A 24,610-nucleotide genomic window follows, 5' to 3' on the forward strand; every position below is an offset into this window, starting at 1 on the left:
TAGACAATCTTCTTACAAAGTGAATCAGCCCCCATTTAAAATTCCCTTTAGAGTATATAGTAAAAGGTTGGTCCTGGAATACTCACAACTTCTCAGCAGCTGGACTAATCCAGGGATAAGATTGTTATAAAGTGTGTTTTTTAGCATATGTTCAGTGAAAACCTAGTAGTCCATATGATGTGAATCATTAAGATTATTATCAGTGACTCACGTTGAGTTTGTTAGAAGATAACATTTAGTTATATGTATTTTGTGCTAAATGCATTGAAATCTGATTGCTATATTTTCTAAGATTTAGTATGATTAAAATTTGATGAAATCACATTTTGCTAAACATTACCTTTCTTTCTAATAGATCGGTTTCATGAACGATGGGCGGATCATAGCTGCGGATGTCACATTCTTTGTAAATGGAGGCTGTTCCTTGGATGAATCAGATTTGGTAATGATTTTCCTTGGAAGAAATGGAACTAGTATTACAGATTAGATTGTAGGACAGTGTTGCCTTTCATTATCAAATAACATGGCTTTTGCCACAATAATACTTACAAAGGCTGATGCAGTAACAGGACCACTGCTCTCATTTGCAGTCCTTAGGGATAGTGCTGCTGGAAGGTTAATAGGGATGTGTCAAAAGGACCTTTAAGACTCTATTGTTAATACTTTCCCATGGCTCTTCTGAGTTCAGATGGTGAAATGCATTTCTTGTTTCTCTTGAGCTTCTTTCAGTGAGGTCATGAGCCTCAAAGAAAAAGTTACTATCTACATAAAAAAACTAATTATGATTTCTGCATGGTAAGAGATAGAGGTAGTGAGAGAGGTTTTGAGTCAAGTCCACAGAGAGGGCAACAATTCACTGCAGATGAGTTGTAGATGCATTATAGGAAAAAAATGAAAAGGGACTTAGCGAACGACTGGCAGAATAAAACACAGGCAAAATATGCAGTGTTATAAGGCTCTTGTCCAGACAATATCCATTATTATGTATACAGTAAGAAAGACGTACTAACTGAAGGCAGTTAGGAACAGAAGTATTTATTTACAGTAACATATTTAATAAAACAGTCTGATATTATAACCTCATTATGAACAATGTGAATATAAATGTCATGACTGTGAAAATGTTCTGTAATCAAATTGCATAAATATGAGAAACTTCCCTTTTCCTGAGATGCACTGACCTCCAAGTTCATTATATTAAGTAAGGGTACAGCCACTTGCTTGACAGGTGTGGGAGGTTCTACTCCCTATGTAGAACTGGAGTTCCCAATCTGTTTTAAATTAAATTTTTCCAGTTCAAGCAGAATTTGAATTTATGGGATTCATAGTGCTATCATTGAACTTGCTTGTATCAGTGAATGAATTACTGTGCAGTGGTCATATAATAGTTTCAAATGTTTATTCTTGCCTTTAAAATCATATTACTTTGTGTTACATGATAAACTGATATCCTGTTTTTTATGCACAAATCCAGTGTGATATACAGTCATATGGTTCCATGGCCAAACATTATATTTAGTATTACAGCATATAAAATCGCATGTTATTTTTTAATAGAATGATGAAAATTACATCAGATATACAAAACATAAGGATTTTCTATTTTAAAACAGGTACAGAAAAAAATGTTATTAAATATGGATAATGCATATAACATTCCAAATCTTCGGTGTTCTGGGTTTACATGCAAAACAAATTTGCCATCCAATACTGCATTTCGAGGATTTGGTGCTCCCCAGGGGATAGCTGTTACAGAATGCTGGATTAATGATGTAGCTGAGAGTTCTGGTCTTCCACCTGAAATGGTAAGTAAATTATAAATGGGCATGGCCATTTGCTGAGATTAAGATGAACCAGAATAATAATCTGACCAGATGTACAGGGATGAATACATATAATTGGTACAGAGCTACACTGCTAACTAGGAATTATCCAAAAGCCCACCATGTACTGATCTGTGAATCACTTCTATATATTACATGCAGTTAAGCATAGTTGACATTTCCACATACATTAGTTCTGTTCTCATTCTACCTAGTTTGCTATGTTAGCATTCTAACTCACTTCCTAAATCTTTGCACCTTTCATTCAACCAGTGACTCTTGATATTCTCAAGCTACTATTTATTGTTTTATTGTAATGGAAAACAAGACAATAACACTTGTTTTTTGCAGGGAGCAAGCCCCTCTGTTCTGTCATAAAAGCAAAGCTAACAAATGAAAATGATTTAACCTGACCTGAGCTGAAATGTGTAGTTAACGTATTACAGTCGAGTGCACCTCCAGGAGTGTCTGCAGTTACCTCCTACTGTGCCTCTAGGCATCAAATATTCCTTGTTAATATTTTCATTAACAATTCCAAAACCATGCTACATGCAAGGTATCAGAATATTTTATTTTGAAGCATACATGATGGCAAACACAATTGTATTGATATTTGGGCTCTGTCAATGAACATTTGTTAGATCTGTAAAGTGATAAGTGATAACTTTTTTTTTAAAGCTCAAGCCACCACCACTGAAGTTAAAAATGAATAATGAAGATGGGTATGGGAGATGTGTTAAAAAATGCATATCATATCTAGGCATATTGTATGAAAAGAAATAAAAAATTAAAAAGCCACAGTGTCACACGTGTCACACAATCACTACACATTTGTAAATACTCACTATATGTACTATTTCTCTATCTGCTTATACAATCTGTTGCATAATTTTCATTTTGTAAACAGTTTGACTGTTGCTCATTGGAACATGGTAATAGCTGAAATGTGTCCTTCCTGGATCAGCCAATGAAAAGTAAAATATAACAATATAAATAAATCCCAAGGACTACAAATCTTTGCAGTACATTGATTTGATTTTATTTTATGCTGATTTACTCCTACTTGTATATTTATGTATACTGTAATAAAGGAATTTGTCAATGTTTTTTTTTTTTTTTTGTTAAAAAAAAATGTTAGTAGTGTCATTTCATATGATACTGGATATTCAAATGATTGTTGCTGTGTCTCTATGATTTCATCTTCTTTCTCTCTATATACAGGCCATGTGCCACCAGCAAAGGCTGTGCAAAGTGTAAAAAAGAGAGAAATAATACAATGCCCTGCAATTGTGTGCATGTCACACTATTGTTTTTTATGCTGAGATGTATGTATGTGTTACAACATTATTATACTGCTGCAAAATGTTATGGATACCCACTGCACAATGTACGTTGGTCACTTCAGTTCAGTATACAGTGTCAGATATTAGCCAGAGGTTTGTAGGGCAGTGTAAGAGGGAATGAAGTACATACTGGCTTAGTACATACTGGCATATACCTATTAGCTACTGCAACTATGCAAGGGTGCATTTTTAGTTGCATTGCAGAAAATAGCACTAATTTGTAATTGTTTTTTTTTGAGCACTATTTATAATGTGTCATTTTTCGCCAAAATACCATATCGTTTTATAAAGTAACAAATGTTGACATAAACATTTCAAGTTATTATTGCTTTAATCCGTGAACTTCTAAACAACTAATCTTTACTAATTTGTGTAACAATGTGTGTACAGCTGTGTCTGTCACTTTCGCGAAACAAAGCTTACAACATCATATACCGGAAAAATACATTATAAAAATAAATAACATAAGACAATAGCTTAAAAACAAACCTCAAAAAAGCAAAACCTCAAAAATGTTCAAGATAAAATCAAATTGATGGAAACAGAATAACTTAAAAAAAAAGTTTTCAGAACATGAACTTCTTCCAGGCTTATGATAAGGGATAGGGAAGTACTATACAATGAATCAAATTGGAGAAAAATAGGGTGAAAAACAGGAAGGGAAGAAAAAGCAGAACATGAAAGAGCACATGTGACAAGGTATTCATGAAAAAATGCATTCATAGGAAAAGGAAAAATTCAAAGAAAAAAAAAAAGGGAAAAGACGGGAAGGGAAAAGAAGAACTGAACAGGTGAACAGTACACATATTCATGTTTTGTAGTTTGAGCCTTTATATTCCAGAAAGTTATTTATTATTTGACATTTTTTTGAAGAAAATCCAACTGGACTAACAAAGATTTCATCAAACAAAAAGAAAATCTCAACAAATCAATATATCACAAAGTAGTACAGAAAATTTTACACACAAGAAAGTATAATATATAACAACCAAAACAATATTTTTAAAATCCAAAACAAAATATTTAAAAAAACAAAAAAGAAAAAAAAATAAAATAAAAAAAATGAAAGAAATATATGTTTCATAGTGTGCAATGAAAAACAATAAATTAATTGTTAGATTATGTATGGAAAAATTTAGTAAGCATATTTATTAATAAAATTTATATGTATTATAATTTAATAACAATGATAATATGTGGATGAAGATTAGGATAAAAAATCAGATGATTAGAGATTAGTTGGAAAAGAGGAAACATGGAGAATGAGGAGTTGGGAGTGAAGAGATGTGAAGGAGTTTATAAGAGTGAAGGAGAGAAGGAGGGCTGAAGGAGGTACAAAGTCTTCAGGGAAGGGCGTGAGGGAAGGAGAGGTGAGGTAGAGTGGGGGAAGGTAAGGATTGAGGGAGAATGGGAGGAGGGTGGAGGTGGGGATGTGGGGTGAATGTGATGTAGGAGGTGAAGTGAGAAGAAGCACAGAGAGTATGTTTAAGAGAAATTGGCAAAAGAGGCAAATAGAAAATTTGTAAAATAAGAAAGCAGGAGAGCAGGGAGGTTTTTTGGAAATAGTTTGGTTGAAAGGAACATTTGTTTTAGGTTTTTTTTACTGAGTGGTTGTCTAAGAGGTGAGGAGCATTTTTTTTTGCTTAGGTATAGCTTTTTGTTGTTTGTACTAAAATAATGAGTTTTTTTGAAATAGAGAATTAAAGAGGTCCTTATTGAAGCATACATATTGTTTGTGGATGATTGTATGTGAGCAGGTACAAAAAATCTAGTTGAGGTGGGTATTGCTATAAGAGTGATGTTATTTAGCTAGAGCCTTGGTAGTAAAGGAGGATGAGGATGAATTAATAGTAAAAGGGACACCAACCAAGTAAAGTATGTAAAAAGACAAAAAATCAGAACAAATAACAGAAGAATCCTAAAGAAGTCATCTGTTCAGGCCTGCAACTACAAAAAAACATTCATCATATTCAATCATTTTTTATCGTAGTTTATGGATTTTGGTTCGTTTCATTGGTATCAAGTTTTTGCAAGGGGGCACTGCACAATTTTCTTTTATAATGTTGTCAAAAACATGATAGGAAGGTAGAGTCGGAAAAAAAAGGTCAGATTCTAAAAAACTTTTCGGAAAAAAAAAAAAGGTACAACAAGAAACGCTCTTGTGTAGCATTAGGGTTTTCCCTTGGCCACCACTTCAGACAATTTGATGATCCTTATTTCTGAAATGCCAATATTGGCTTTATGAATGAATTTTGAATCTTTAAGGAATTTATTTATTATGATTACTTAATTTAATAGATCCTTATTTTGTCAATCTTCAGCCACCCCTATTTTAAAATTTAAAATCAACTAGGAATCTGATGTGACCATAGACAGTAAATTAGAGCGCTAGTTTAAATTTGCAGATAACTTAAGTGATGTACATGTTGTTTATGTTGTTTTTTTGTTTATTTTTCTTTTTTTTAATTTTTATTTTTTTTTAATAATATTTGTATTTACTTTTTTTTTTTTATTTTATTTTTTTTGTGATTCTTAATTTTCCTATTGGTTGGTTTGGTTTCAATCACATGTTGATTAGTTTCAGTATTTAAGTGTTGATTTTATTAACGGCTTAGCAGTTGATGGTTGACTGATTTCAGATGAATTGACTTTTAAGTGACTTTCTTTATCTTAATGAGAGTTTCTGGATGAAAGCCTGGCTTATGGTTCTTCCTGTACCTCAATCTGGGGATTCTTCTTCTCTCAGATCATCATCTGTTATGACTCCTAATAGATTGGTATGGTGGACTAACTTGATTTTGATGCCATTTGCCGAAAAGATTTTGAAATATACGTTGTTAGGGGTGTGAGATTTTGGAGTAAAGAGGAGGAGTTTGGTTTCTTGGGGACTGAGTAGGAGTTGTGCTGTTGTAAGCCAGGTTTCAATAGGGACGACAGCTTGTTGAGTGATTTTTTTGGAGGTGAGTTAAGGTATTTGAAGAGCAGATAATGGTAGAGTCATCTGCTTATTGAATCAAGGTGCCTTCACCAGAAGATGAATGTAGCTTACTGATAAATTATTGAAAAGTAGAGGGCCAAGAATGGATCCTTGTGGGACTCCTGTGCAAGTTGGAAGGTATGTAGAGATGGATCCTTGCCATTTTACTGCTTGTTGCCTGTTAGGAAGGTAGTTAGAGAACCATTAAATAGATGCGGATGTTAGACTCAGGGTAGAAAATTGATTGAGGAGTTTAGTGTGAGACCATGTCAAAGGCTTTTGATAGATGTAGAAATGCTGCAGATACACATTTATTAGCGTTGCAAGTCTTATTGACAGTGTCTGCAAATGATAGTAATGCAGTAGAGGTGCTGTGGTCTGGCTAAAATCCATATTGCATATTGGTGATTAGCTTATTTGTAAGAGATAGTAGAGAAATTGTTGATGAATACATCTTTCAAGGATTTTAAGAGAGGGGGGGCACAGGATGGCTGTGGGATGGAAATTTGTAATGCTACTAGAATTACCTCCTTTATGTATGGGGGTAATGTGTGCCATTTTCCACAAGTTAGGGACTCAAGAGTCAGAATTGCAAGTAAATAATTCAAAATAAGAAATACTTGATTTTATATTGAAAGTAAGTTGTTGTGACTTATAAGTAATAGTAACAGAGTTATATAACATCATTTTTCAAAGTATTAAAGAGAGTAGTAAAAAATTAATTTTCTACTTGTGAGTTCTGTATAAGATTATCGCTGCCATGAATTGTATGCTTTTCAAACTTCCACTGTGTTTACAGGAATGTTGGTAGACCAGAATGATTTCTTTGAATGGTTGGATTAAAAGTAGTACCACTGGTAATACAAGTCTATCAAATAAAATCAGCCATGTTGTCATAGCCATCTCTACAAGCACAAAATGAAAACTACATCTCCTGTTACCTTTTAACTAACATTGGTTCTCAACAGTATTTGTTTAAAACCTGTCCCAGAGGCATAGAGGGATAAAACCGTAACTGCAGCCCATTTGACCTGGGTTCAGTTAGCTATTTGGTCAACTGATGGAGTGAGGGGGGGTGTTTATTGCAGACACCCCGCTTGGGGGAGGCATGGTTCAAAGAGGGGAGTTAACATTTAAATTAAGTGTGAGCATGAGAGGTGTGGCATAGAAGTGGGTACAGCATTTAAAGAGCCCCCCCAAATGGAAGCGGACCTGCTTTAGGATCCACAATTGGCCCAGGTGATGCTGAAGCAAGTCCAGTGGTAAAATGATGTCCCAAGGAGGACCAAAAAAAGTTATTAAAAAAAGTATTATTTAAAAAGGTGTGTCCCACACATGAAATTCTGAGTCATGCATAAACCTGCCTGATATGAAGTAAAGCTGAGACACCATAGGAAAGAAGGATTTGCCATAGCTGCACCCTGGCAAACCTATGCATTATTAAAGCCATGAAGATTAAGTCTCTGAACATCAAAACAGGAAGATCGCAAGTTTTAATTAGTCAGTGTTTTACTGCATCATGGCTGCGTAGGTTGCACATTAATTTTAGTGGGGAGTCCCAAAAGAGGGAGAGGGTAAGTTGCACTTTTGTTTTCCACTTTCTCCCTCTTTTCTGAAGTTGCACAATCTTAAACTTGGTATATTCAGAGATCAGTGTAAGCTGAATTGCCACCATGTGAAACTGGGATGTGCAAGGGACTAGCCCCAATGCAAAAACAAATTATTTTTATGCATTTTTGACTCAGGGGTATTTCTGTTTAGCGACTTTGATATCCCAGGTATGTAAAAATTCTAGTTTACATGAATCTTAGGTCAACTAAATGACCCTCGCTTAATCATAACGAATCTCCAGCCCTTCTATTTTCTATAACAGTCGCATAAACACTATTAGTATTTGTCAGTTGTCCACTTAAGATGGGGAAACCCATTTCTTTTTCGGTAATATTGAGCTTTGGAATGCTAGGTTACTAACCTAACGTACATTCTTCCATGCTCTAAGATGCTGTACGAAAACCAAAAATATCTGAGCATCTGCTCTACATGGCTTTTTTCTTTACACATACCAAAAGGCAGACATTTAGGTAGGGTACTGTGACTCTGTAGTAACACCTGTCACCTTGCAACCGTTTTACTTCTCAAAATGGTGCACATTAAACAATAGATATAGTAATATATACCAAATCAGAACTGCTAAGGCACTCACACCATAGCCATTCCTAATCTTTGGTTGTGGTGTTCAACCATCAGAAAGTACTTTTGATGTCTGATTTCACCAGCACTACACATTCTGTAACCGCAGTTAAATATGCTGGTTCATTTAAGTTGTTAAGACAGCCCTTATAAACTCTTCATCAATACCATCACTGATTGAGTAATCATTGTTTTGTTTGGTACTTTTTGGGTAGGAATTATAAAAAATGGTATATGAAAATAAAGAGAACCCATATGGTCTGCATGACAGATGGCTATACACATGGATGGATAGAAGACGTGTGTGTGTGTGTGTGTGTGTGTGTGTGTGTGTGTGTGTGTGTGTGTGTGTGTGTGTGTGTGTGTGTGTGTGTGTGTGTGTGTGTGTGTGTGTGTGTGTGTGTGTGTGTGTGTGTGTGTGTGTGTGTGTGTGTGTGTGTGTATATATATATATATATATATATAGAGAGAGAGAGAGAGAGAGAGAAATAGAATATATGCACTTGTGTATGCACTACTGAGATGGCTAAAAGGGATGCATGTATGCATTTATATATGCAAAAGGTAGATGGATGAATACATGGGATGCTTTTATGCACACAGTAGTAGTATGTATTCATTGATGTTGACATCCTACATAAAGGCCTCAGTGAGACCAACGACTGGTGTCGGAACCATGGCCTTAAGCTCAATGCCAAAAAAATGTGTCATCATCCCCTTTGGGAAAAAACCCAGTTCCCATGAATTACTACATCAATAGTAGTCCACTGAACACAGAAGGCGTTATAAGAGATCTGGGAACACAGGTTGACAGCGGCCTCTCTTTTGACCACCACATTGCCACTGAGGTCAAAAAGTCCTTCTATGTGGCACATCTCATTACTAAGGGTTTTGCATCCAGGAAGAAAGAGGTCATTGTCTCCCTCTACTCTTCCCTCATTAGGCCAGTCATTGAGTACAATGCCCCAATTGGCATATATCTCACTAAACACCTGCAACAACTGGAGAGGCCACAAAAGTACCTCACAAAGAGAATCCTAGGCCTTAAACATTTGTCTTATATGGACAGACTCAAAAAACTCCAACTATTCTCTGTCTCATATCACCTACTTAGAGGCGATCTCTGCTTGACTTACAAACCCAGCTCTATTAGAAATGCTACATCTAAAGAAATCCCAATCCCTCTGCACAACATGCTCCAGAGACCACAGCCTCATTACCGCAATCAACAGAATGTACTGGAGGGACAGGTTCATAACCCAGAGACTGCCCATGCTATGGAATAGACTTCCCATACATGTCAAGCAGAGCACCTCACAGGTCCTCTTCAAGAGAAATCTTGATGAGCAGATGGGAAATAAAAAATTCACCACAGGGATCACTCCAGTTGCTCTCCTCGACAGAGGCACTGGGAACTAAGGTTGGGTGGCATGATGCCGGGGTAATCCTATGGGCTAGGCTTGTAAGGGCTCCAGGGCCATTAGCCTAGTACACACCTATGAACCTATGAACCTATGTATGGATGGATATGTATCTATGCTTGTATAGACGGATATATGAATGCAGAGAAAGGATCCGTGTATCTACATATGCATGCATAGATAAATGATTTAGTGGATGGAAAGCTTGTGTGTGTGTGTGTGTGTGTGTGTGTGTGTGTGTGTGTGTGTGTGTGTGTGTGTGTGTGTGTGTGTGCGTGTGTGCGTGTGTGCGTGTGTGTGTGTGTGTGTGTGTGTATACATAGGTGTCTGAATTTGTATATGTGATTTTGTGTTTGTATATATAGGGGATGTCTATGTGTGGGCTGGGAGGGAGAACAGTATTGCTGCAGAGTCTGACAACACACTGTTTAATTCACAGATATGGTGCTGAGTTGCTACTGAAGTGTTCTATGCGCAGAGTTACCACATTATTATCGCACTAAGTGCCCAAACTGAGTTGGTAAAGTAGCATGGATAAAGAGAAGCTTTCTAAATCCCAGGGATGGTGTTGAAATTAAGCACAGCCTCAATTAATACAGAAATCCTACACAAGTGATATGATTCTTAGTTCCTGCAAAATAATATGAAGCATGAAACATCATTCTTTAACCACTGGTTAAAACATTATCTTAAACTAGTCTTCCTGGGCAGTTAAATCATTTGTAAGCAATATGGTGTCTATTCACCAGCTGGGCCTGTTTATTTCATTACATTTACCTCCATATTATGCAGAAAGGTTAGTTAAAATGTCTAACTTGAAAAATTGAGGCTATCATACTCTCTTGCTCTCTCTCTCTCTCTCTCTATTCATTGGGTATTTTCTGCAGTTCTTGGAATTTGTTTTTGTTTAACAGACATAATCTCCAGTAAAACATGTTTTATAAAAATAAACAGAAATAAATGTCATGTTGTAAATATGCATGTATTCTCATAGTTTATCTGTGCATAAGATTGTCGCAGATCAAGCATGTATTACAAATATTTTATCTGATAAGAATGATTTGCCCTTTTTCCTTCACTAATGATGACAAACCATCTCATTTAAAAATATCTCTACTGTTGAACTGGCTGTACCACTAAACACAAATAGTTTAAGGGAAAAGCCTACCTAAGCCATTTTTTTACTGATGAATTTGCTACTTTGCAGGTAACGTGACTTTCAGCTTAACTGTATGTCTAATTAGTGACAGACTTTATAGTTTACAAATGCTCTCTCGTATGCATTTACTCTCTTCTTTGATATATGCAGTCCACTGTCATTTATTTCATAGAAATACAGTTTTTTTTAAATTTTGGTTATCAAACATATTGTCTACAATGGACTTGTATGTATTGGTCAGTATTTTCCTCCCATATGTTGCCTGCAATATTCCTGCATGTATTGGTCTGTCTGTATATTTATGCATAACTGTGCCTGAGTTCTGCTTGAAAAGCGTCCAATGACCAGTCCTCTTACCCAATTATCAAACTGTAATAAATAAATAAAATGATATATCTCTCTCTCTTATACTCTTTCAGATTCGAGAAATGAATATGTATAAAGGTATGACCGTAACTCACTACAAACAGGAATTTGACTCAACACAGCTGCTTAGGTGCTGGAATGAGTGTTTACTGAAATCTTCATATCACAACCAGAAAATAGCAATAGCAGAGTTTAATAAGCAGAACCGCTGGAAAAAACGTGGCATTGCAATAATTCCATTAAAATACGGAGTGGGTTTTGATGTTGGCTTCTTGAATCAGGCAAGTTAAATGTTACGCATTTTCTGATGTATAAAACATTGTGTTCCATTAATCATATTGTTGTGGTAAAGAATAGTTATGATAGATATGATCTCCAGCTGCTGTTATTGTTTTTGAACTTTATCAATTTGACAGATGTTTTAACATGACACATTAATGGTAGGCCTACAAGTTCAGCAGACCAGTGAGGTAATAGGAAGGGTGTGCGAATGCTGATAGCCCCAAGTATGGTTCTAAAAACTGAAGTTTTTCCAGTATACAGACCATCAAAATATATGACAACATCTGAATAGACAGTTGCAGTCATTTTGACTTTGTTGCTTTTATGAGTAACATTCTGCTGTGCTGTTTATACAGATAGTACTTTGGCTCTTAATAAATATATATTTGCTAGTTATCTACTGACTATCAGCTTGTATTAAGATGTATGTAGTGTATACTCTCCCTGAATAAGACATATGCCAGTTGAAGTTCATCTGATTTTGTGTACAAGGTATGTTGGTATTAGATTTATTGACAGCATTCCTTCATAGAATAGTTGCATAATGTACTGATTATGCAGCACTGACAGTTTTGATAATAATTAGCATGACTTTCTCAGACTTCCACTTACTTTAGAAGAGGTTAGACTTGGTTAATAATATAAAGTAAATGGTGGTAAAGGAAGAAATTAATTTGTTTAATATTACTTACAATAATATTACTCATAATAATCTGTACATAAACCAAGAATAAATTGAGAAACTGTGTTCACTGCTGGAAAAATGGATTGTTGAGGACTCACTCATGTTGTCAGGAATTATCATTAATTGGTAGACAGTGATTCTGCAGGTAACAATGAGGTAAACAACTGCACCTACAGTGACTCTTAGAGGTGGTTATGATTAATAGTGGTATGGTGTACTGTCAAGGAGCTGGACAAAAATACAGCCAGAAAATAGGGATGGACGCTCCTTCTTACGTTCTTTATAGTCCAAATGTATCTGTCCTTGTGCCTCCTTCTAGTCCCATATGTGATACTTGCTGATTGCTGGTAAAGGATGTTCTCCACTGAAGGTGAAATGCAAACTTGGTGAGGCACACCAAGGATCACATGGGCACATACAATCCATAGCACAAAGCAAAAGAGAAGTACAGAGGGCTGGGGAGTATAGGAAGACAGTGATGTTCAATAATGGCCAAGATCTAGGGCTGTACTAGCAATCAGACTGTTGTGTGTTTGGCTACTAGCAGGACAAACTGTGTATTAGGTAAAGAATAAATAAATAAGTAAAACAGCATCAATGCCTGGTCAGAAGACTAATGCCTATGGCAGAAGGCAGCATATCTTTGACTGAGATGTGATTAAGACAAGGCACAATTTTTCATCAAAGTGCAAACATGAGTATGTCTGTGAATAATATGTATTGTTTTTATATTTTTCTCTAATAGTTTAATAGTAACTTTTGCAAGGCTTATCACTGTTGCAGTGAGACAACATAATTGCTCCCTCTCTCTCATTGTTTTGAACCTCCAATGTCCAGTTTCAACCCTTTGGCCTTTAGTGCCAAAAGTCTCCCTCAACTGGCTGATCAATCTAAATCCAAAGCAGAGGACAAGAATTCCATGTTAGTGCATTTCTGTTCATAGAGACAGGTATGTCAGCTGTGTGCTGAATATGCCCTAACCCACCACAGTGGTACTTGTGATGTGTCTGCCATGGGCACTGTGAGGGAGCTGACCCATCGCTGCAGTGGTATGCTGTTTAACTGTTCTACCCACCATGTGTATCAGCATACATGCTTGCTGGCAATGACCCTGGTCTCCATGAGAAGTCATGGCATAGGGCTTGCCCCCAGAATATCTCCTTTATCCTTCCCTCTCCCCTGACAGAAATGTAATCAGGGACCACACAGCCATTGCTGTCTCACCCTGCACTGTTCCTTCATTGCCTAGGAAGGTAGCCTAACACAAGTCATCAGGGCCAGAGCCACAACTTATCCCTCTGTGTCACAGACTAAACTTAAGTGTTAAATACAACACACTATGCCATAATAAAGTGCTCTCTGATGGCAGATATGCTAAAGTTACATGTGTGGCAAATTGAAAAGATTTAAACTATGTCACATTTTTGTCACAGGCAGGGACACTACAGTTATTTAAACCAGTGGCAGAAAAGCATAGTTGAGAAATGAGTAAACATTTAGCATACACAGACCAAACAACGTCAAAGTTAATAAGTTATGCATATAATCGTTTTCTGATAAATAGGTGTCTGTTAAATTTGCTTCTCTTTACATTCTTCATGTAAATTTCCTTGACTGGTTTATCAGAACAGTAAACAAGACAGGACAGTACTAGTAGTCTACCAGGATATGACCAAAACACTTGACACAGGCTCACAGAAATGGTAAAATCCAATTTAGTCTTGAACCATGATGTAGCTCCCAGGGAGATAATCTGGGAACATACCTCTCAACTGTCCAGATTTGTACCTCATATTTTTGTTCTATTCCTTATAAAATTTGTGGTTTTCTGGAAAAGGACTGAGGTTTGAAGTCACTGAATAATGACATATATTTGAGTTTCAGACTTCATATCCTTCAGAAAATGCATGCTAACACAAATCCTGCTATGTTAGCAACTTTCGACATTTATCAGAGCAATTTTAAAACCTGTCCCTATTTTTGAACCTTTGTCCCCCATTACGTTAGGGTTTGACCAGATTTCTTGAGCTAAGAGGTTGAGAGGTTTGTCTTGGATTAACAAACCAACCAAGAACCAAATGTCCACAAACAAAAAATCCAAGAAGACGAGGTCCAGCCGACAAGAGTTTATTGACAGTGAAAATAAACCACCATTGACCTAGGTTTTGTCCGTATAATCAGACTTCTTCAGAATACTAAAAACACCACAGCAACCACACTTAAATACACAATACAATTAAACAATTAATTAATTAACAATTCAATGAAATTGAATCACTATAAAAACTTATAAAAAATCTAACCAGTGTTACCTATCAGTACAACCCTACGAAATCCAAAATAAGACGAAATGGAATATACAGAATATAAAATGTAAAATGTATGCCACAATTGTATGAAGTTGATGTATGAAAGCAAAAAACTAAAAATAATAAAACTTGTATCCTACCAATAATACGAATGTCAAAAACTACAATAAATGTGTGATATGAAAAGCTTTTGTATATACACACTTAGTACATATTGAAAATTATAAATTATAATAATTTGTTACCTGTAATGTTCATTAACTTAAGTAAAGGCTTAACAGTACTATATTCATTAAGACCAGGATAATTATGTGCATTTAATCTGAGCTGCCATCTAAGTTCACAGATGTCCAAATGTGTGTCAATGACCCTACCCTGTTGATCTACCTTAATCTGTTGTAAAATACAAAACTTGAAACTATGATCAGCATAGTCAACCACATGCCTGGCAAGGGCATTAGTGGTCTTGAGATGTCTAACATCTAAAAGATGCTCCCTAATCCTTTCCCTAAAAAATCTACACATTTTTCCTACATAAAAAGCATTACATACTTGGCATAAAGCAAGGTATACCACATTTTTGGTGTAACAGTTAAAATGACCTAATATAGAAATGTAACAATGATTAATCACTAACCTGTTACCAGTAGGAAAAATATAAGGACACATGGAACACCTTCCACATTTAAAATTACCTTTTGGTCTATTGCACAAGGGCCCCTTTCCCCATGAATTCATTTCAAACATGTCTTTAAATGATAAATCCTTTCTATATACAAAACTCAGTTTATTTCCAAATTGGGGCACAAAATCTTTATCCGTCCTGAAAATACCCCAATTTCTGTTAATTATTTTCCTAATCTCATCAGAGTCACCATTATAGGTAGAAATAAACAATAAAGGTGACTTGGCCAAAAAAGTTGAACTGAACATGCCCAAAGGGGTTGCTTTGATTATTGGAAGAATTTAATATAGCTTGAAACACACCTGCTTCCCTTTTGTGTTTGATTTCCTGAAATAAATCCAAACATAATTTTTCGGGATACCCTCTGTTCAAAAATAGGGAAATCATGAAATTTAATTCATCTACAAATTCCCCATCATCACTTACCATCCTGGCAGCTCTAACCATTTGGCCCTTCACAATAGCCTTCTTCTGATGGCTAGGGTGCCAACTGCTGAACTGGAGATAGGAATTCGAAAAAGTTGGTTTTGAAAAAAATTGTTTACTTCTGGGGACAATAATCTTCTTTGCCTATGTGAACGTCATTGAAGAATGACAAGAAAAATGCATAGCTCTTTGTAGATGAGTCAAAGATCTGTAATATAACTGATACTGAATATGGGGGCAGTCTGACAACAAGGAAGATTCCAAAGTTAAAGAAGCACACGGCGTAGGGTTGCTTGAATGCAGTACAACAAAATTAAGATAATGCTGCTAGTAATTAAAAAAAACAGTAGTCTGCATAATGAGTTGTGAAATAATAACTACAGTAATGGTCACATGATCTAATTATTGTCAGGTGATGGGAGAACTCTGAAAAAACATTGTAGAAATTCTGTGATACATATGAAGTGTTATTACTTTTCACCTGTACAAACAGAAAGTGAAGTCCAGAGTATAGTCTCAGAATCCACCTAGGAAATTTCAATCACACTATGACAAAGAAAATCCATAAAGTGGTTCAGCATATATGTCAAGGCAACTGAAGATACAGAAGGAGGAAAAAAGAAAACTAAAGAAATTCATTTGTATGCTCTGAGAGAAATAAGGGAAATAGGGGTCATGAGAGAAGCATAAAACAGACACACAGGAATTATTGAGGTTAATGAAAGCAGTATGCTTTGAAAAAGCAGATATACTAGAACAAAAGTGACACAGTCAAAAGACAGATAAAAAAATGGCTCACACATGATGAAAGGAAGCGTTATTTCACAGAGAGGGTTTAAGATGCGTAGCGTGGTTTTAGCAAACTGTGCAATTCTAAACCATAGTGGGATTTAGGGATGTGTGCTGCAGACAAAGTATTTTAATAAAGAGGTGGGATACACATTAACAGGAAAATGATAGTATTCCATGATGCAGAAGAATGGCGAAAGGGGTTAGGGAATGATCATAAGTTTAAGATTAGGGACTGGGTGGGAGTTTATAGTGTCAGGGTCAGAATTCCAGTAGGGCTGGAAAAGGTTGGGCTTTGGGAGGGATGCTTAATTAGGTGACATGAACTAGCGGGAGTTAGAGCAGCAAGGATGGTTGTCTCGAGAACATATAGTAGATCCAAGCTTGACATACTCATGAACACTTCATATAATATCAGCTATTGTCATCTGCTTGGCTTGCTGAGTCAGCATGTTTTTCTGATGTTTTGTAGGTTCTACTTAATTTTGGCTTTCTTACAAGTCCTCCTCTCTTTCTTAAGATTTCTCAATGACTATACTTAAACATTTTGCAAAGCACTTAGGTTTAAATCTTAAAGTGGAAAATGAAGATGAAGTGAAGCATAGCAGGTGACAAAAGTGAGAAAATAAACACTATTACAGGTCTGAAACATTTTGTAGGCATATGTAGCCTGAGTGAAAATAAACTAGCAGCAAAAACAGATAACAGTTATGGAAACACATTATATAAGTATAAAAATATAAAATACAGAACAAAAAAAATCCAGTCAGTCTTTGATGGATAGCAAATGACAGGCAAAACAACAAATGAACCACCAACTGAGAATTGCATTTTAAAGCATTGTCTCAAGAATTCTTCAGCAGAAATTCTAACAAATAACACCCCAAAAAATTCTCACCTCCTTAGAAATAATCGTGTTAACAAAGGCAAGAGAAAAATCAGCAAATGTTGGTATTCTCAACGTACTAATCCAAAGGTCACATATGGACTGAAAGCAGCTTTTTTGTAATAGCAATATGAGAAATGTTATGGTACTACAATTTTAGTTCATAAGTGTATACTAGGCTAAAGACCTCTAGGGCCCTTATAAGCCTAGGGTCCTTATAAGCCTAGGCATCCAACCCAAACATAGCGTTGCCACCTATCCATTTTTTTCCACACTGTGCAGAAATCAAATTGATTGTCTGGTAGTCTGGAAAACACTGTACAAACTTTGGTATTCTGTTTCAAGAAAAAGAAACAGACTACTGGAATTTGTTAAATCAGAAAATTTAATGTACTTTTTTTACAGACAAGCATAGTAAATCAGCAGGGGAAAAAAAAAACATCAAAATGTAAAAAAGAGGGTGGTCTTCCCCATCTGACATGACAATAACATCACAAAATGGGCAGAAAGTAGGTGGGGAGATGAAAGAAGATGGGTAGGGCTATGGGAGGTACAAAGGTTGTGGCCTAGTACAGTTTTAGCCACAACAAAAGGCGTCAACCCTACCAAATGTGATCAAAAAATTTGATTTATATAGGAGTGATTTACTGACTGCCTCTGTCCATCAGAGACATAGGCACTATACCAGGGGTGAATTTCCAATTACCCATCCATTGGTCCAAGTCGAACTTTAATAGGGATAAGGAGGAACTGTGCTTCTAATGGATGGGGTAGCCCATTCCAGAGAAAAGGAATACTCTGATAAACATATCTGTCTCTCCAACACATTCTATTTATATTACAAGCAAAATGTAGGTCTTTTAATCTAGTAATTCTGATGCTGTTTGTTTTGTGGATGTGCAAAAGTTTCATCAAATCATGGTCCAGGGATGACTTGTATTCCAGACAAAGATCATCTCTCAGAAGTCTGTATAATACCAAGTAACAAGACATGGCTTTGAGGTGATCAGTGTATGACTTTTTGTTCACTGTCTGTATTCTTTTATAAGAACCTTTGTTGACATTCCACTTGCTGCATGTGTCTGGTCTGGTACATACTGAAGGTGGCGCTATACTCTGTGATGGGTCAGATGAGGGCCAAGTACAGTGGTATAATGACCTCTCTGGACCTGGATGCAATGCCCTTGCTTATAAGCTGAGAAACATAGAAGGACTTTCTTACCACTTTGGACACATGTTGGTCAAAGGCTAGATTACTACCTACATGAGTCCCCAGATCCCTAACTAATGACTCAACTTTTAAGGGTGTTTTATTGCATATAATGCATTTCTTGGTACTGAGTTTTAAGCAATGGCATTGGCATCAAGAATTTGTCTGTATTAGAACTTCCTGAAGGGTGTTCTTATCTTGGGGGGATTCAATGACTGCTCCCAGTTTGCAATCATGTGCAAGCTTGGCTAGCCAGAGGCCCTTGACATTGACTTTGACATCTGAGAATTAGATGACATAGAGGAGTGAACTTGGAACAGAGCCCTGGGGGACTCCACTGGAGACTGGCCTCTTTATGGAGGTGGCCTCACTGAGCTAAACATCCTGGGTCCTATCAGTGAGCCAGCTAGCTGTCTAGCATGTAATAAATAGGTTTATACTTAGTTCTATAAGTTTGTTGGCAATTCTCGAGTAGGGTATCATATCAATTGCTTTAGCCAGATTTGGGTAGGCAGTATGTACAGTTTTCCCCTCAAATGATGCCTTAGTACCTTTTCAAAGAAGTCTACCAGATTCAGTAAGCATGAACTGCCTTCGATAAAGCCTAACTAGGATGGATCTAGTGTCTGGAGGTATCCTATGTCCTTGTTGATAATTTCCATGATAGTTCTTTCCATGGCTTTGAAAATAAGACTAGTCAGACTAATGGGTCTGTAGTTCCCAGGATCTGTTGAAGATCCTCCCTTATAGTCATATTTGGATTATAATGAATCATACTGGTACCTGTGGCATAAAGACTTTAGTGTGTGTGTGTGTGATTTGGTGGATCATGGCTCCAGATAAATAACTAACAGGTATCTTCTCCTTGTTCAGCCTGGTTAGAGGGCATCAGTATATGTTACAATGGAGTCCCCTATGACAAGATTCCTGGGAAGTGTGTTTGCGTTGCATAGGGGTTTAGTGTTGGGGGCTCGACTGAGAGTGCCAGTATGTGTGGTGCTAGTTGGTGTTTTTTCTGAGTACCTTTGGGCTTGCTGAGACTTGCTGAGGCAAAGCTTTGACCACTTGACAGACTAGTCCATCTTTGTTGTTGAAGAAGATTACTTTTCAGTGCCTCAGCATACATTAGTCTATGTTTGTGTTGTGTGCTATGTGAGGTGGGTGTTATGTGTGGGAATTTGGCAACCTGATGTGTGCTTTCTTTGTAATAAAAAAATAAAAACCTTTTATAAATTGGACAGAGCAATGTGTGCTTAAATAGTGCATTAGTAGGTTTCATTTTTTTGTATCATATACATGTATATATATATATATAATCTTTGAGTATCCTGGTCGTTTTACCTACATAAAATGCAAGGCAGTAAGTACATGATGCTAGGTATACTACCATTTTTTTGTTTTACAACTACAAATACCCGGACAAGTAAGAGTTTTATCATAGCCTTCCACTACCACATATGGTCCAGCATTAATAAATTTGCAATATTTGGAAAAAACACATTTCTTCATCTTCTTAGATCAAAATCTAAACCTACTAGTGCATTATTTAAGCACATATTGCACTGTCCAAGTTATAAAGGGTTTATATTTTTATTATAGACAAACTGAACATTATTAATAGAGGAGAGAACACTGAACTTCTTCAACAAAAATAACTGAAGTGGCAGTTACAGTTGTATGCTACAAATACACTGGGGCTGAATGATGTGTTATCACTTAACTGTATCCGTAAACACATTGCTGCTGTATTGAATTGAATTTAAATAATTTGATTTTTATTAAAATAGTTTTTGTGGTATTTAGAATATACAGAAAGAGTATTATTTATTGTACATAACATGTGGTACAATGTTTTATTTTTGTACTATGAACTACAAATTTTAGTAATTATGCTACTTGATTTATTTAATATTTTGATTGTTTTTTGACTGATTAGAAAGCATATTTAAAGCAGGTAAACGCTGATGTTTTTTATCTGTGATGAAGTCTTCAATTAGAAAGCAAAAGTGTTTAGATCTATTAAAGCACTCTTGGTTTTATTGGCGTCTTATGTAAGCCTTATTTCTGGATTTTGCCAAACTGTACAGTCATTCATTAATTTTAATTTTCCAGCTGCGGTGGTCTGCTGGAGGAGCTGGGTGGGTTTGATTGCAGTTTTCTTCTTAGAATTTGCAACTGTTGCATGATAACAGAACCTTATTTGATGTAATGAATAATTATTAAATAAATGGAGTACATGAGGAATAAAATCAATACCGCCAATCCGTAAATAAAACAGGAATTGCACTACATGTGAAATGTAAGTATAATATATTTCTGTTAAAAGAAACTGTGTAACTAAATATTCTTATTACAGAAATTATTGGGATATAGCTAATTGAATGAGACTATGGCTACAAACTTTTTTAGTGTTGAATTTAATTCCTAAGCTTATTAGCTTCCACCATGTTTTTCATAAGTGCCATCTCATAAGAAGAAAAGGTCATACCACAACATAGGATGTTATGTGCAGATCTCACTCTTAGGAAGCTGAAATAAAATGCAGGGTGAAACTCATCTGAATGCACAATAAAGATTTATACTGTGGATGCATATGCAGTTCGTTGTAACTCATAATACCCTTGAATGCTCGGTTAAGTATGACTCACATCCCAGTCGATGACATGGTTTGTGAATTACATCCCTTAGCATATTGTACTGTTTATTAATAACAGAACACTGTAGTACATATTTTATAATATCATGGTTCAAGAATATAGACTAATGTAATGAATATATTTTTTAGGCAGCAGCTTTAGTTCACATTTACAAGGATGGCTCAGTGCTGGTGACACATGGTGGAACTGAGATGGGCCAAGGCCTTCACACTAAAATGATGCAGGTAATACAACTTTATTACCCATTTTATTTGTAATTCCTGCTTGTGATGTAATGTGACACACATTGATTAAGTCCTGAAAGAGTCTTACATACTGTTTTAGGTTGTCAGTCCGATGTACTGTACAATATGTATGGTATAGGCTACTGCGTCACTCATGCCTTGTGCAGTAATGTCAGAACATATGACCACATGATTTGGAAGGATAAGAAATTGGTAAATCCCCAAGACATATGCTGTAGTGTTCTGTACTGTAAACATGTCATGTGTAAATGAAATACAAAAGTTTCATAGAATTACTAAAGACAAGAAATGGTGAGAAAATCTATTGGTCTGAAGAAGGGATAAACCAATCAAAACTCAGAGCTTCCCTTGCTATTGTCAAACAAAGATTTACCATTGTAAAAAATAAACATCTTTGTTCTGCTTTACGTATTAAGAAAAAAGTGTAACTACAGTATAAGTACACGAGCTATTGCCTAACTGTTTTAACTGTATCTTTAATCCTTTCGTCCAAGTTACACTTCACATCACTTACTCTAGTTTGCTATGCCTTTTAATATCACCTTGGTAAATGCAGGGCATAGTAGACCCCACAACATGTCAGAATGAAATGTCTGATACCATATTCAAGAAATCCTGCATTACTGCTGGTGAGAAAATAAATTAGTCATTCCAAAATTTAAGATTAATTAAAGTTGATGTACCTGTGATGACCCCCTACTTAAACCTGGGGCATAACTAAGGAGCTTCAATCCTCACCACTGTCTCTGGTTAGGGAGTGTCGCTAAAAGCAGGGATAGAACCCACAATTTCCCCTAAGGGTACATTAGGAACAGGCTACAAACCTGGGACTGGACTATATGCTTCACTGCAAGTCCTCATTGAGTCTTCACACTACCCACTGTAGAGCACTGTGTCCCAGTTCTAGGTATTTGACACACTCACTCTTAAATGTTTGATAATCACACATACAAATACTCTTGGGAAAGACTGGCACATATTTACCTGCTATGTCCTCTTTCCCAGATTACAAGGTAACACTGCCATTGGTGAAAGTACCACAATACCCTTCAAAAGAGGTGTTCAATTATATTGAGTAAAATAAATATTGATATAAAAGGTAGCAAGCAATCCTAGTAGTAAAGCTTTTCGGAGTGGCCCTGGTGTTATCACAACAAGCATAAACACTCTCAGGGTACAAAAAGTACTTTCTAAGTAATCAGCCACAATAGAAGGTAGTAAAATATTTAGTAAATAAAAATTATTTAAAACATATATACACTGAATAACTGATTTAAATAAACCACAGAGTTTCACACACAGGAATTACGAAAATAACACTGTAGGATAGGTTTCACACTGATTGAAGAAAAACTCTAAATATCTAACTGTAGATTCCTAACGGTCTAAAGATTAACTGTCCCTGTCTGATCTAATTAACTCAGCAAGGCAAGATGATACTTTTACTTCTGCAAGCAAAGTAAGAATATATATCCACTCTTCAGGCTGTTGTCTGGTCCTCAGCGACTGGAATAGCAAATCCTATTATCTCTGCTGAACAGTTCTGAAAATAAATACGTAAATAAATGTGATAAATATGGATCTGGAAAACAACCACTGACTACTGAACAACTGATGCAACTGAACTACACTGAACTCATTTGACTCTGAACCTGCATTTTATAGCAGAATCTTTTAAAAGTCACAGAAAGCTGTTATGAAAATTCTACTCTATCATTTCAGAATTTTGAAAAGTAAATAAAAACAGCTGCGGTGGAGATTTCATTCCTTTCAGCTCTGGCACACGATGACATCGTTCTAGGTCAGCTGTCTGATGCTACCTGCATTCAGAATTCTTTTAAAAGACATGTACATTTGGTGAGCCAGAAGAATACTGATTGATTCAAACATCTTACACAAATCAAAGAAACAATAAAAAAAATAAACGTATTTACAAAATTATAGCTAGTCATGCTGGCATTTATAAAAAATATTTACAAAACTGCAGCCAGACATGCTAGCACAGATAACAGTATCTGATATCCTCACAGTACCCACATGGCTTGGTAGTCATTTTAGGAACATCTTCCTGAAGGTGATTGTTGGGAAGGGTGAGTTTGAGATCAAACAAGGTAATGGCAGAGTAGAAACACCTGGAGAACATACTCAGTTCATGTGAAGGCATTTCAGGATTTTCTGTTTCATTTTTTTGTAGCTCTCAGGGTTTTTCCTCAGGCTTTTGTATTTATTCATTCTTACATCAGTCTTCTAAATGGAAAATGAGGAGGCAGCTTATCAGAAGCCTGAAGAGTAACACACAGAATCAATCTATGGTGCAAGAAAAAAAGTGAAATCAGGCAGCACTATTTAATATTAGGAACATAAGGAAAGAGAGGTATAGTACTTTCTAGAATTTGTTATTCTATTAACTTAATGTAAAGTGATAATTCACTGCAACAGTATGTGCAAAATAATCGTTCATTGCTGCAGGATTCATCTGATGGATGTCAGTCTTCAGACAGATTTTTCTGCAGTTGGGTATCATATATATCAAGTCATAATTGTTAAAGACCAGACAGCTACAAAGGACAACAATCCAGTAGTGCCCTGCTGTTATTTATTTATGTGCAGAGAAGAAAGTAAGAAAACTGCAACAAGAAATGCCTTTGTGACATGCTAAAAATCAGAAAAAGTATATAAGTTTGAAAGTGATGTATAGCAATTCCAGTGACTAGCATAGGGTCATTTGGGATCAACTCACAAAACAGCAATCACAAACGAGTGAAACCACAGGAATTCAGGCAGCATTCTAAAAAATAAAAATAGAACAAAAAAAAGCATGACTGAAAGGGGTCATGACCCTCTGTACTTCCAATGTTGCCAACTGCATCCCCCACCACATACACACCGCATACTTATGTTTATCAACTCTGACGTTGAACCATCATGTAAAAGGAGAAATCCCCAGTACACCAGTAAGTTGTCCTTACAGAGAAAAGCTCAATAGTTGCATACTAGTAAGCCAATACATAAATGCCAATCGCAAGTGTTTTATGAACTGGCTCCCATACCAATGTATAGGAGTGCAAACCACATAAGTAAAGAAAACCCATCTAGCTCCTAAACAGTAAACTAGCATAACTATATATATATATATATATATATATATATATATATA

General features: G+C 36.0%; 1 protein-coding gene across 1 annotated transcript in view; it reads left to right on the forward strand.

The window, feature by feature from the left end:
* Nucleotides 1-24,610, forward strand: part of LOC122807194 (aldehyde oxidase 1-like) — a 784,671-nt gene that overhangs the window by 529,826 nt on the left and 230,235 nt on the right. The window contains exons 24-27 of the mRNA XM_044078244.1: nt 356-442; nt 1,614-1,805; nt 11,333-11,560; nt 21,337-21,432. Coding sequence (XP_043934179.1) covers nt 356-442; nt 1,614-1,805; nt 11,333-11,560; nt 21,337-21,432 — 603 coding nt within the window. The remainder of the gene's footprint in view (nt 1-355; nt 443-1,613; nt 1,806-11,332; nt 11,561-21,336; nt 21,433-24,610) is intronic.

Source organism: Protopterus annectens, chromosome 7.part0 (assembly GCF_019279795.1).
Source record: "Protopterus annectens isolate FY-2018-M chromosome 7.part0, PAN1.0, whole genome shotgun sequence".
Lineage (NCBI taxonomy): Eukaryota > Metazoa > Chordata > Ceratodontiformes > Protopteridae > Protopterus > Protopterus annectens.